Source organism: Periophthalmus magnuspinnatus, chromosome 19 (assembly GCF_009829125.3).
Source record: "Periophthalmus magnuspinnatus isolate fPerMag1 chromosome 19, fPerMag1.2.pri, whole genome shotgun sequence".
NCBI lineage: Eukaryota > Metazoa > Chordata > Actinopteri > Gobiiformes > Gobiidae > Periophthalmus > Periophthalmus magnuspinnatus.
Window position 1 is genome coordinate 10,181,150 of NC_047144.1, and position 14,885 is coordinate 10,196,034.

The following is a 14,885-nucleotide window of genomic DNA, read 5'->3' on the forward strand; positions in this document are numbered from 1 at the left end:
TAGATTGTAATCAATGCAAACCTTTCACAATTGAAACGAACAACAATTCTAGGTTTTGACGAAAGTTTGATAAAAAACGACTTTATATAATGATCTTTCTTGAGTGTCATGGATGAACAGTAGAAAACAAGACAATACGTTCTCACAAAAGTCTACTTAAAACCGGATTAATCTTGTGGCAGAAAGGGCATCTGATAGACTTGGGAAAACTTGGGAAAGAAGTAAAAGTAATCGTGAACACTGAGGAATGAAGCAGCTATGATTAGGCTTGGTATTTTATTGCTGAAATTACTTAAAAACTTGGTTAAAAGTGTAAATTTTGCATAATATACAACTTTATATAGAACTTTTTAGTCTTTCGCCAAACTTTTAGCTTTTTAACTGACATCGCTACATAAAAAACGAGTGAAAGAAGGAAGTGGTCAATGTTACAAGACAAGGATGACCTCAGTATCTGTACTTTTCGCTATCTGGAAAAAGTATAGATCTGGCCATAGTCTAATAATCAGCTCAAGATTGTAACATCTTCGCCTTGTTAGACTGTTTCGATGAGCTCTTTCAGACAGTAAGAACAAAATTTACCCACAGATTCACTATTTCCTCGACACAATCTCAAAAAACAGATAAACTCTCCCCATTAATTCAAATACAAGATGGAAAAGGGAGTCTCGGTATTTGTTTCCGTGGCGATCAGGACACTAATCCCTGCATGGGGATGTGTCCGTCTGTTTTTCTAGACTCCTCTGTAAATACAAGTGTGAGGCGCACAGAGGAGGTCAGAGAAGAGGAGCAGGGCTGGTACATCTGGACTGCATTAGGACCGGATCACACTGGATTATTCTCACTATCTGCTCAATGTAAACTTACACTCAGCAGGGGTGTACAGCTCATTTCATTATAACTCTTCTCCAGCAAAACTTACTGTAAATAATGTAACTGTTCAAATTCGGTTTTACTTCTTTAGCCAACGCTGCCCTGTTTTTGCATGTACGGATACTATTTTATACTGTTGTCACTGTATGAAAAGTTGTGCTCTACATTCCACATCGAGCCAAGTTTATTGTCAGGATTTAGGAGTACCCAGCTGGAGGATTAACCTATATTGTGTGTAGGTTGATGTGGGAAATAATATTCAGAGGAAACCCACACGGGGAGAACATTCAAATAACCCATCAAGCAAGTACAGCTACTCAAGTAAAAGTAACTCGCTTAAAACTCACTTAAAAATGTACTATAAGAGTAAAAAGTTGAAGTATTGTTCAAGTAAGTGTTCATTTGTTGTGATATTGACTATAAAATGAAACTTATTTTGGTCAACAGTAGTAATACAAATCAATTTATCAACTTTTCTCATGAATTTTGTGTATTTATTTTCGTTTGCTCAAAGATGAAGCTTGAACTCAAAAACTTTAGTCAGGATGTTACTACGAACATGGTCAAAATAACCCCTCAAATCATACGAAAAGTACTTTTTACTTTTCAGTCCAGTTAAAAAATGTAGTGGAGTAGAAAATACAGATCCTGCTCTCAAAAGTAGTGAAGTAAAAGTAAAAAGTATCCACTGTAAAATGAACTAAAGTATCTGTCCTTTACTTAAGTACAGTACATTACTACTTGTACTTCATAACGTTCCCCCACTGCTTCTCGGAGTGAGACAAGAGCTGTTATTTATTTCGTGAATAGGATCCTAATAGTCTCTGTACACAAATGCAGCTGGCTACTTCTGGTCAGGGGGAGGGAGGGTCAGCGAAGCCATTTCCACTCTAATGTAACGTCTAGGAGGTTTTTGCTGAATCGCACTAAACTCAAATATACAAATACACAGACAGATGAGGCAGTGGAAAGGGAGCGGCGTGTACTACGGTTGTTATTTTGTAGTAGAATTATTAGTAGAATTTTACCCATGTGTTAAACTGGCATGTTCTGTATTTATATTTTACACAAACGTAACTTTTCCACCCCAATAATCATTTCTCTATATTTCTCCTGATCCTGAATTGAACATCACTTTGACACCAACTCTTGAATTCTGGACAGATCTCACCTCTCTTTTTTTTTACAGAAAGTTTCCTCTCGCGTTGCTCTCCCGTCTGGCCTCGGGACAGGGAGCACCGAGCCACATGCCTATAGGCTCGCCAGCAGCTCCGAGCCTGTGAAGAGCCTGATTATCACTCCCTCCTCACTGTTACCATACCTCCATTTACCTGTGTGTGTGTAGGCTGCTCTGTATCCCTGTCATGTGCCCACACCGCTGCATGTTTCCCACCAATGAATGCAGATAGACTTTTGCAACATTAAGTCTATGCAGTGACAGAAGTGGTGCACTGGTCCGTGAGCTGAAGAGGCAGAATCAATGCAGCTAGAAGTGGGAGATCAAACTCAATCTGCAGGTTTGGATGTGACAGTAGTGCTGCAAATAAGTTGTTCTGTTTTATGGGGTGTGTATACAGACACATTTTTATTCTTTAATTTGCTATACAGTTGTCCCTCATTATAACGCTGTGCACCTCTCGCTGTTTCGCAAATTTTTTGTGCAATTTTACATGTTTTTTTTTTACAGCGTATGAACATGTATTATGTTCTTTGTCCTGATTGGCTGAGGGACTGTAGACCATTGTCCATCAGTCTCCTCCGTGCCGTGTCTCCTGTACAGTACAGAATGTGTTCAGACAAATTTACATAAATGTTGGATTGACTCTGAAGTGCTGTACGTTTGCAAGTTTTCTCCCAGGCACCTATTTTTTTAAATCTACGAAGGTTTGAACTTTGAGAGTGTTTAAACAAGAGAGAAATGTGAGAAAATGTTAATGTCTGTCTGAGAAAAGTGTATAAAGTGTGTGGTGAGGGGTTTTACAGCCTTAAAATATATAGAACACATGTGTCAAACTCAAGGCCCGCGGGTCAAATGTGGCCCTTCACATCATTTTATGTGGCCCTCGACAGGGTAAATTAAAAGGTATGATGGTCTTAACATGTCATTTCATCAAGAGATACGCCATTACACAGCCATATTTTTACATCTGTGCAAATGAATATGCAATATTTGTAGCTTGAATAAGTAATAACTACAGAAACAGGATGGATTTCACCTGCTACGGGTTATTTTTAGAACACAATAAACGAGGGACCACTGTAATATTAAACTTATCTGTCTCCATGGAAACAAGCAGGTGACACCTTCAGTCCAACAGGTGAGATCTGTGGACAGGTGACCTCGTTCCCAGTAAGAATACATGTTTTTCAAGATGTTTCGAGCAATGAAAACCTGTAATCGAACTGCAATAGAGATACACTTAATGTCATAGTGAGGAACATTCCAGGCAAGGCACAGAGTACATAGCACAATCTTAAAGGTGCTCTATGTAACTTTCTGATGCAGGGTCGGCTCTGCTTGTCTCCATAGAGATGTTACAGGTGAGATCAGTGGAGAGGCGACACCGTGAGAATGCATGTTTTTTTGGGTTTTTTCTGTCGCAATAAACAGACCCATAACGAATAAAGGCAAGTCGAGACAAATAAAGAAAAGTTACATTGTGCACCTTCTAAGAAATCAGTCCAAAGCTCAAATTTAACACATTTAATTAGTAAAAACAGTATAACAATAATTGGCATATACAGACTGCAATGGATCCACAACTGTAAAACTAATCACAACTTCAACTTCACGATAATCTCACGTGCATCGTCTTTCTCCGTGTCTTTTAATCCTTCTATCCACTGCACATAATTAAGTCACTTTATCTGCATAATGTTGTTTTTATTCATGATACAAAATAGTCGCTCTACGTGTGGAAGCTAAAAGCGCAGTTACAACAAGAGCCCCACTCAACCTTCATCACTCACTCTTTCAGACTGTTCACGTTGTGTCTCTTTAGAAGTTTCAATGCCGCTTTTCCCACATTGTACCTCTGTTAACTAGACTTACGAGAGAGCAGGTGAATACATGAAATCAAAACTAGCATAAAGTTAAACTCTTTTGTCTGTCAGCACAATGCAAATAAATGCATGTTTGTAGATCATATTCTTGATTCAAATTTAGGGTTAGACAGTCGCCCATAGATAAATACACACTAGTTTTGCAGTATTAGTTGTAGTAATAGTAGCTTAGGCGCTTATAACTTTTGAGTTCTTAAAGTAGTAGTAATAGTAGTACTGCAGTAGTAGGATGAGGAGCAGCAGAAGCAGAAGTCAAACTTGGTTACTTTCACACGTCTTTTACCTATGTTATTTTTGGGGATTCTTGTAACACTGTAATTTATTTCAAAAGAAAAGCTTGTATTTCTTCAGTGAATGACACAAATAATCACATCTCCGTGTTCATTTGATATGTCATTGCTGGACCTTGTAGCGCATTAGAAAACAAGAGGGATCCATTATTGATATGTGGCAGCTAAAGTTGCATCACCTTGAGAGTTACCAAGGTGAAAAACAACACAAAGCACAACCGGGTGTTTTTGGTTTCTTTATTTATTTTGCTTTTTCCCTCTAGTGAGATGTCACTTCAAACACGCGCCCGGCCAAGGAGCGTTCCTGTGCTCAGAGAATGTCAGGCGCTTACAATGGGCTGCTTAATGAGCTAGTGTGGCAAACTTTCAGGCAGGGCCATATTATGAATTATTTGTCATTGGCCGTGTGCGTGTGTGCGTGTGTGTTCGGGTGTGTATGTGCGAGTGTGTCTTTGGGCCTATAGTGTAAAGCTGGGATGAAGGCAGGCCTTGATGGAGGGATGTGGCACTAGCCTGAGGGTTGGCTCCACTGTGAGGGTAGTTAGCTCACTGCACAGCGCCATCATTAGGGACTAGGGCAGTGGTGACACACAGCCGACAGCCGCACGCATACACGCACACACACACTCACACCTGTACAGAGATCTGCTGCCTTCCTCTCAAGTCGTGTCTTCTGTGCAGTGACCACAGTGCCCGCGCAGCCTCTCGCGGGCATCGCATTAGGCACTTGTCAAACCCAGGACTAAACAATGATCACACTGTCAGTAAGCAGAATTTCAAATGTGCACCTCCACAACTCAACTTTCATACATTTTAAATGTGGAAGAGCTAGTAGCACTTTTTATGTTCGTAGTATAGCTTCAAAATCAAACATGGCTCAGGTTTTAAAGGGGAACAATTCCAACTATTCAACAATAAACTTTATATCCTTCATTTAATGGGGCACAACACAGACACATTTCCACAGGCTGGGACAGTAGAGGTCATATTGACTTGGTGGTACAAGAGGGTGCCTCAGTAACTGTCCCAGAATGCTTTGGGAATGCTAAAGTGTGTTGCACCACTTTGCAGAAAGGTACCAATCGGGCAGAGTCTAGACTGCTTCAGAGGTTGGCACGGTTCTCTTTGGTTAGTGAAACTATTTCCAACCAGCCCCACCTACAGTGTGCAGGGTCAGTCTGTGTTTCACACTTGAACATACATTCCTATCGAGGGTAGTTTTTGTAGCAAAAATTGTCAGGCCAAATTAGGTTAGCTTCAGTCAGTGACACTGTCCATTGCACAAAGCTGTATCAGATCATGTGTTCATTCAACACCAGATTTATCTCTTGATAATATTCTATTGGCAATATTCATATGTTACATTTGTTGAAACGTCTTTTATTGTTAAACACGCAGCTTTTCTAATCTCAAAATAGATGATATCGCTTTGACTGGAATGTTCCACAGTAAACCAAATCTTATTTGTTTTCAGTTACAGTGTTTTTCATTGCTCAAAAACATTTTAAAAACATGCATTCTTACTATGAGGAGGGCTGCCTTTTCGCTGATCTGAACTGTAACTTGGCCTGGTGGCGTCACCTGCTCGTCACCATGGAGATAGATACCACAGAACATATCAGGCAAAGCATTAACATCTCCATGGAAATGGGCAGGTGGCAGACCCTTCATAATAAAGTTTTAAATGTAAACTTGTTGCCCGGCCCATTGTCCAGTGTATGATTAGTGTCCTCTTGTTGGCTGTATTAAACCCCCCTGTGGCCCCCCTGTGTACTGCGTCGCATTGGACCCAAGCGCGTGTGATTTGTGTGGCCTGTTGCTCGCTCACTGCAGGAGAGTCCTCAAGACAAAGCGCTGCAGCAGGCTCCCCCTGTGTGGTCGGCCCTATTTATTTACCAGATAAAAGCTCGCCTTTCATATCGTAAGAAAGAGGAAATATCTGAAAAATAGCCACCTTTCATGTGCGCTGGTTTGTTCTTCAAGGTTAGAGGACAATTGTTAGTGAATAAAGAGTGGGACGATTCTTTGAAATTTTTACTTTTTAAAAATACTGCTGGTAAGTGTGCGCGCTTCCCAGTTTAATTTGCGAGAGGTTATTAAAACGCTGAGTGCTTAAGATGTAGGAGAAATGTGAGCCGCAGTAAACACTCTCATTTGTAGCATTTTAATTTGTGAAGTATTTTTGTTAAAGGACTTTGGGGTGCTTACAATTTGTTATTTTGAACTTGTATTAATATGATTTTATAATAAGAAAGTCCTTATTCCTTACATGTCTAAATGCATTGAAGTAAACTGTAGTTAGATCCATTTGGAAACAGGACTTTTGGAGGATAAGGGAGACATAACTTGGGTTGAGTTCACTTGTCCTTGTTTGGTCCTGGTTTAGTCCTGATGTAGACTTGGTTTGATCCTGTTCTAGTCCTGGTGTAGCCGTGGTCTTATCCAGGTTTAGTTCTGGGTGTAGTTAAAGTGCTGGGAAATGAACACAAAAGGATCTGCCTCCTGTCTCCATGGAGATTGTCTGCATGGAGGTGGTGGCTCAGGCGATGTCACCAGGCCTAGTTACAGGTCAGATCTGTGGTGAGGTGGTGAGGTGGTCCCACTCAAAGTAAGAATGCATGTTTTTCAAGGTATTTTTGAGCAATAAAACTGTAACTGAACTAATACAAGACCTCCATGGACACCAGCATGTGACGACCTCCCTAAAATTACAAAAAATGACATAGTGCAGCACAGTCTTTAAGTTTTCTGTGCTTTTTTGTTTAATTGCTTTGACTATTTACTTTTTATGCTTCTATACACCCTGTAACATTTTACAATTTGGAGTGCTGTGGATGGAGCAAAACTTTTCTCCGTCTAATGTGCATATGAACAGCTTTTTGCACAAGTTGTAAATGTGCAACTACGGACAGTCAAATCATAATGTGTGACCAAAGCAGTGGTCAAGATCTGCATAAAGCGAGCCCTGGTAACTCCTGAATGAAGGACTATACCTGCAAAAGGGCTACAAAAGCATCACAATCAGTTTCAATGTGTATTTTCACCTTACTCAAGACTCTTTTCAACAAATATGACACCAAATATGACTTTAAGATGAATTGAGATGAGGTTTTGAATATAAATTTGTGTTGAAATAAATCCATTTTTATGCTAACATAACTGTTCTATTTGAAAACAGGGTCATGGAGGCCTCTTGCTCAAAACCATTCAAAACAATTTGTACTTGTTTGTCATAAACTAAGGGACATTTTATTTAATGTTCTGCAGCGTGTCTTGCCTGGAGAGATGGCCTTCTATATTGTTCTCTCCATGTCACTGGGATATCAAAAAACATCATTTCTTTTACTCAGGTATACAAAGGCTCCGCTCCCCCTTGAAACCAAATAGAACAGCGACAGAGCCTCCTATGTTGGAATATGTCACCTCTATAATGGTTTATAGTTCAAGGGTATAGCCCGCACAAATGCTTTAAGAATAAGCTTAGCGTATACACTCACCCGAGGAACAAAGGCAGAGGTTCAGCTGTCTTGATCACAATCCACAGTTATGTTTTTAGAGGACGGTTCTATACGTGACGGCCAAGCACACGCAATGTCACTTTTATGAGGACTTTGTAGATATGAGTAAACTTCACATAAACAACAAATCAATGTCATGTTTTTATATAGTATACACGTTTCCCAGCAGGCTATTGACACAGTAAAGCAAAGTGATGTGAGAATTGCATTATGGGAAATTTCATAAGATCTACACAGTTTTTTCCTGTACCAGTTGTAGTGAACAATTAATTATGCGATTTCAGGTAGGCAGCTGATACAGTTTTTAGAAGCTGACAGACCAGAGAATGATGGTATTTTTCAAATATATATTCTATCAGTGTTGATAGACGTGACGTGCAGCAGTAAATGTCTTTCTATTCACTTTGAGCACCGTTAAAAACAACTTATGATGCACTGGTGTGCAATAATCTTGGTTTGCTCATATGGTTTGTGTGGTCCATTACATCAGCCTCATTCCTTGCCTGGAAAATCCAGAATGAAATCCAGATCTGACTTGTTTTCTTCAGTGACACATGTGAAATGAAGGAGCTCATTGGTCACCTGTCATTTCTCTCACCTCAGATTAACAGCGTTTAGTGTTTCACCGGAAATGTTTAGTCCTGTTTTCTTTTTTCCTTTCTTTTTTGCTCATAAACTCCTATATTTGTTTTGACAGGGCCAGATTATGCATACCCCTGATTAGCTACATCAGCTGTCAATCACACCCATCTGATCTCGGGGAGACTCAACATCTTCGTAAAGTATTGGAGAAGTGTGTTTTTGGATCCCAGGCAACCTCCACCCTCACAGTCCATAGTCCATATATGTTATAATTAAGATTAAGATGAATTCACACACTCATTATTAAACGAGGTCATTCATGTACAGGAGGTTTGCAGTAAAGGCACTAATAATACAAACTGCTGGATATACATCAGTAGTTTAGACCTCTCTATTGCTAATAAACATTAGACCTTTTAAACCTGTGATCTGGTGTTAAATTGAACTTTGATAGTGACACATTTCCAAATTTTGGGGTTTCAGCTTCCTGATTATAGGTGACATTTTGAGGACTTTTGCCCATATAATAAAATCTTTTGTTTGAATTGGCAACAGTGCTAGATTTCATCACTCTGAAACCCATAGATATTGATGCATACTCCTTTGTGTCTTTGTTTCCTAGTTGACTTTTGCTCACCTTTTACTAATATCAAACACAATAACAGCTTTATATGTATAACTACAGTGTACAGTTTTACTATTTTTATTGCTGCACCTGCTTCTAATGTGGTTTCCTTCTGCAGATGGCACATCCACTGCACTGAGACTAGGCCTGTGTGAATAAGTGGAAGCCAGGCGTGAGCACATACTAAGTTGCTTTTATTAATACAGAACTGCATGCTACAGAGACTGTACAGCATAAACATTTATTCATTACAAAAACATGGTTTTGTGAACCATTTTAAAATAACAGGAAAAACAAACAAACAGAAAAGATAAGAGCATAAAATAGAACAGGAACATCACAGCCGTTAAGGAAACATTCAAACTATTTATCATTAGCATCTTAATAAACCAGAGAAGAAATCGACAGCTTACAGTCGTCATGTCAACTACAATGGCACCGAGGGGATGATTCTCTTGTAGCTTTTTTACAGCCTCTTGCAACATCAACATGCCTATTTTTTCTATCTACCTATATGTAGTAGTGTACTTAAAAGTGGCAGTTTGTGTATTTTTTTGTATTTAATAGTTTTTTTATGAACCTCCTAATATACATAATTTGGCCCGCGTGGGTTTATACAGTATGATGTCCGTCTTTTTATTAAGTTTAAATTTTAATATTTGACAATTTGCTACCAAACACATTTGTTATAGCAACATTTATACTACATACATAGCAATCTATGTAACGTCACAGCAAAGAATGGTGTCTAAATTAAAAATGACAATGAAATGAACAGAGATGTCCCTACAACATGGTTAGAGGGGCAGGGGAAATTATCACAAAAATTTGGCACGCAAAATCTGTACACAAATCTACAGTCTGGGAGATGGGACTGTGCAATAAAAAAGAAGGGTGTTTTTTCCAACCACTGAAGACGCGGTGCCCACTGTCGGCTTCAAGTTAGTCTTTTCTTCTTTTGTAAAATGGCTTATAGACGCATCGGTTGAAATGAGCTTGTGCATACTTTTTGTTTGTGAGTGGAATCCAGGTTTTCAGCGCGGAAAAGAAATCCATAATAACAAAACATTTTTTTAGTGTTTTTCAAATCCTCCTTGTAAAAATGGATCATTCATATATATATATAAGTCGCTTAACCTTAAGAAAAAATATTTGTACAATGTATTAATAAACAAAAGTCAAAAAGAGACACGTACAAGGAACAACAAGCAATCTCTAAAGCAATAAATACTACTGGTCCTAGCGTTGTGACATTTTGAATTTAATAACCCCCCAACTTACAATTCCCACCCACCAAGCCCCGCCCACTCACCTGACTCCGCCCCAAAAGGTAAACAACAAAGAAAAAGACAACGCAGTGGAAGAATGCATATTTAACAACAGTAACCCTCCCCCACACACTCCCGCCCCTTATTCTGTACATTTAAACATGAACAAGTAACATCACAATATTGTTCCTCGGTGAGGTGTCAACGCCAGCCTTGTGCCCTCATCACATTAGTCGATGTCAGGGATTGGTTCGCAAGCTCGTATTTAATACAAATAAAGAAGGAGAACCAATGCTTCTGAGAAAGGGCTTGCTGAGTATCCTAGCCAACCTTTATATCCTTTAGAGGTGGAACTAAATAAACGTTTCTGTTTGCACGGTTTTAACACTACAAAAAATACATCAAACAAAATTCATAAAAAATTTGGCAGATTCACAAAGCTATACTACAGCTCATTGTATTTCTTTATAATAATTAGACTTTTGATAATGATGGGTCAAATATTGACCAATGAACTTTAATAAAACAAAACTCAAATTCCAACGCCTCAATGGCACAGAAAAAGAAGATGAAGGTGACAGACAGGTCTAAAAAAGGACTATTCTACAGACTTGGTCACTAGCGACAGAGGCTGCGAGGCCGTAGAGGAGAGCAGCGAGCGGGAATGACAGAGCGAAGCTGCAGGACGTCCCATGGAAGAGCCCGGCTGACCCCGCGAGGGCGGGACGTCTCCGTGCTCCAGGGACCCGTTGTGACTGGAGGTGCCGGGCGTTTTGCTAGGCGCCGCGGAGGAAGAGTTGTTGTTGTCTAGAACCAAAGATGGCGGGCCGGACAGGAGGTGCGCCGGGTGGTGGTGCAGGTGGAGTGGCTGGTGGGCCGGTTTCATAGTCAGTGAGAGAGGTTGCATTTGTTCAGTCTGAGGTTTGGACTCTTTAGGCGAGGGGGAAGGGATGAGCGAGGAGGGGGAGGGAGGGGGGGAGTCGAGTAAGCTTCCGTCCGAAGAGGGAGGACTGGCACAGCTGCCTTCACCTTGGATGTAGCGAATGCACTTTTTTTTTCTCCTGAGGGACAAGGCCAGAGAGAGAAAGAAGCTTGTTTAGATACAATGGATTTATTTGCTTTTCAAAGACCTCAATGCATCTGCACTTGACAAAAGATCCCCTCTGACACCAACAATGACAAATTCTTAGATTCCTACTCAGTTTATTTAAAATGCATCAACAACTTATTTAAAATGTATAAAACAAAGCTCTATATACAATAGTGCTATATTGTTAACATTGAGCCATCAGAAGAAAATGTGTATTTACTCAGAGGGGAACACAGTCAAGTTAACCACAGGTGCATTTAGGTGTTTACAGATACAATGCGTTGCATTCTCATGCCAAAGAAAGATGATAGAAATGACAATATATTTCCAAAATCAAAATCACCAGACAGGACAGACATGGAGTAGTCACAGGTTTAGCGCCAGGACAAGAAACAGCAGAGAAACAAGGAGACCAAAGAAAAATGAGAGATCAAACTGGATGGGTCCTCACTTATTTTGTTTTTAACTAAGTTTTGTGTTATTTATTTATTTATTTATTTCAATTTGATTTTCGCAGTACTGATTGTTTTTATTGTTAGTAGGTATGCCTAAATTTGGGCTTTAAATACGACATTGTCATTTAATTAGTGGAATGACTTATAACTCCTGTAAATGTCAAAACATAAATTGTGTTTAAAACTAAATTGGGGTGATGACTGAGCCCTGGGGTACTCCTTCAGCAAATTATGTTCACATTTTGAAACATCGTGTGACAAATTTTTCTGTCCCAATTACCGTGATTTACCAAAACTATATCTTGTCCTAATTGCGTTCCAATCTGAGTGCAGATGTACATAAACTTTCATTTCATTCTTGAGATAACAGCCTGTGCGTAAAAAGGCCTACGCTGCAGCGCTGTTTCTACTCGCTCTTCTCCTGAGGGGGTCCAAGTTCTTACAAAGTCGACACGATCCCGGCTAACCCTTTGCCTGTGCCCCACAGACACGAGTGTGAGTGCGCGTGAGGGGTCAAGGCATCATGTCTGCACTCCCGCCTGAGGTCACGACCCCTCCCCCTATTGGCTGCCGAGTCCCGAGGCCTTAGCGGTGCTCTGGCTTTGGGAGGAAGCAGAATAAAGGAGGGAGAGCGGTTGAATGTAGTGTATGTGGAGTGACTGCTCACATTTGGTTCAAGGGGGATTCTCTGCCCACCTCATCTCTCTGACCCCGGCACTGACCTCTCTCTACTATGTATTTTATCACACGGATGCCTCAAGGATATGGTCTAGTTTTCAAACTTAGAGGGACATATTTTATATTTTATTTAAAGATGCAATTGAAACAGGAGCTTGAGCTTGCAAGTTTTTCTCTTTTAAAATGTGGACTGTGCGGAGGGCAAATTAGAAATAAAGTATGTTTGATACTACAGCAATTGTATTTTTTATCCTACGTATTACTCATCATTCTGTGTTGCTTCAGTTAGTATAAGTTGTCATATTACTTCCAGATCAATTAACTTATTACCATTTACAACATAAATATTCTAAATTATTTTTATTTTATTATGTTGGAGAATCAACCTACACATGTTTTGCTTATCGTTTTTAATATTGTGTCATATTGTGCACCCTATTTGATCCGATGCCATATTTACCATGGTCTGCAGGCCTTTACTAGCTCACAAACTAACTCTACAGGTATTTGGTCGCTTTTGGGTGGCACGGCGTATCGACCGGAGCGGAGAGCGATCATTTTGCCTCTACATAGACATCTTGCTCCCGATAACTGTCTGTCAAACTGCTACAAATGAGCTAATATCCATTTTTGAACAGACATATCGATTCATAGTATGTGCCTGTGTTTCTTATTGATTTCTTGGGTCTCGCGGGAAATTACAGCAGATGCATCTTTTAGGAAATGGAGCCCAGGGAGAACTTTTAACCTCTCGGCTCCCACAGCAAAACGCCGGAGCTCGCCAGGCGCACATATGATGTTTTTCTTATGAAACACATTGCAGCTACTGAGAGGGAATGAGAGAGAGCGAGAATACAAGATACAATTTAAAGTTGTTATAAAGTTATTCAATTAACAGTAAATAAATGCGTATAGAATTCGCCTGGATCCATTGAGGCCTATTCATATTTTTTCAGATTGATGTAAAATTAGGACCGTTGCCATAGTAACCTAATCCTCAAAACGTTGCCTCTAATAAGAAGCTGAAACCTATGAATATTACAGTGCAACTCATATTTATCATATTTGCAATTTTTGGTGTTTGATTTTGACTTAAAAGATAGTTTGTTTTTTTTGTTATTTAATTAAAGAGTTTATGTAAATGTGAAACAATAAAAAAGAATGTTGGTGTTGAAAATAAGGTGACTGAAGCCAAGACACAAAGAAGGGTGTATTACTTAGCAGAAACAAATACCTACCATGAAAATATTCCCAATTCAAAGACTGCTTGTGTCAGAACAGAAAGACAACAGGTAGGGACTAAGTAAGGGTTATTGAAGAGGAAGAGGAGGTGGGAAAGGAGGAGGGAGAGGGCACAGAAAAGAGTGTCACTCAAAAGGCCCTCAGAGGAAACAGGCCTAAATTTGTCAGCATCACAAGTATCAAGGGCGCCAATTTAACATACAGACAGTGAAGAAGGGGAGGACTATCCACTGCCCTGGAAGAAAATGGATTCCCACACTCATAATGAAACAGTTAATTTTAAATAAACACAGAAAACATCAACATATGTACATTATTAATAAATTATCCTAGCTAGTTAGAAATCCATTTTCTGCCACTGGGCTTGAACCAAATGAAAAATTTATAGCAGGAAATTTCTGAGTTAGGAAAAGGAGTTTGCCATCTGTTAGCACATGGCTGGAAATAAGTTTTAGAGCGAAATCTGAGCAAATAATCAAGAGGAAGGATCTGCTCAGTGGACGTCCTCCTCCCGTTGGTACAGCAGTTATACCTGCACGGTTTGCACCATAAACTCAGCTGGTCAAGCCCGAACAAGGCGCGACACTTCTTTGGGGTATTTGCATCTGTTAGCCAACGAGGTACACAGACATAGACACAAAAGAAAAAAAGGGAAAAGGAAACAAAATGGACACGTCATTGCACAGACAAAAACATGGAGCCAGGACTTAGGCTTTGGCTGGACACACTGGGATATCCTCTGTGTTCACCAAGCTACCACCGCTCACATCTGCCTGAAGCTTTGACCTGCCACGTTTCTTTAATAACAAATTTTTAGCGTATTTAACACTACATATAAGGGCTGGGCGATATGGTGGTGAAAACTGAATCGTAACCCAATTCTGAGCCGGTAATTTTCCGAGTTTTAACTGCCCTTTCCTCCTATTGGTCAGTCTCTGTAAGGCGTCTGAGTGACAGGTGATTATAACCAATCACAGTAAAGGGTGAACTCTCAACAGAAACAGATGGCCTGCGTTACCTCTTAATGCCAGATAAAAAGATACTAACTGCGTGAATTGGGATAAAATAAAATAAAAATCTTGATCATTTTGTTTGGCATATCGCCCAGCCCTACTACACATTCACAACAACCATACACAAACCTGCTGTAAAAACCCACTTCCCCAAATAGGAGGTCAAATCGAACAGTGCAAGCCCAACG

At 39.9% G+C, this 14,885-nt stretch overlaps 1 protein-coding gene across 19 annotated transcripts in view; it reads right to left on the bottom strand.

The window, feature by feature from the left end:
- Positions 1-9,128: 9,128 nt before the first annotated feature.
- The window catches only part of tcf7l2 (transcription factor 7 like 2), an 85,721-nt gene continuing 79,964 nt past the window's right edge, over positions 9,129-14,885 (bottom strand). For 8 of the 19 annotated variants that reach the window (XM_055229313.1, XM_055229315.1, XM_055229309.1 and 5 more), the window contains 2 exons: positions 14,217-14,289; positions 9,129-11,280 (listed from right to left, as the gene is read on the bottom strand). In XM_055229313.1, the coding sequence (XP_055085288.1) occupies positions 10,818-11,280; positions 14,217-14,289 (536 nt within the window). In that variant the 3' untranslated portion in view covers positions 9,129-10,817. Of the gene's footprint in view, positions 11,281-13,680; positions 13,742-14,216; positions 14,290-14,885 lie in introns of those variants that run through there. The other 11 variants (XM_055229314.1, XM_055229318.1, XM_055229311.1 and 8 more) reach the window with 4 other exon arrangements.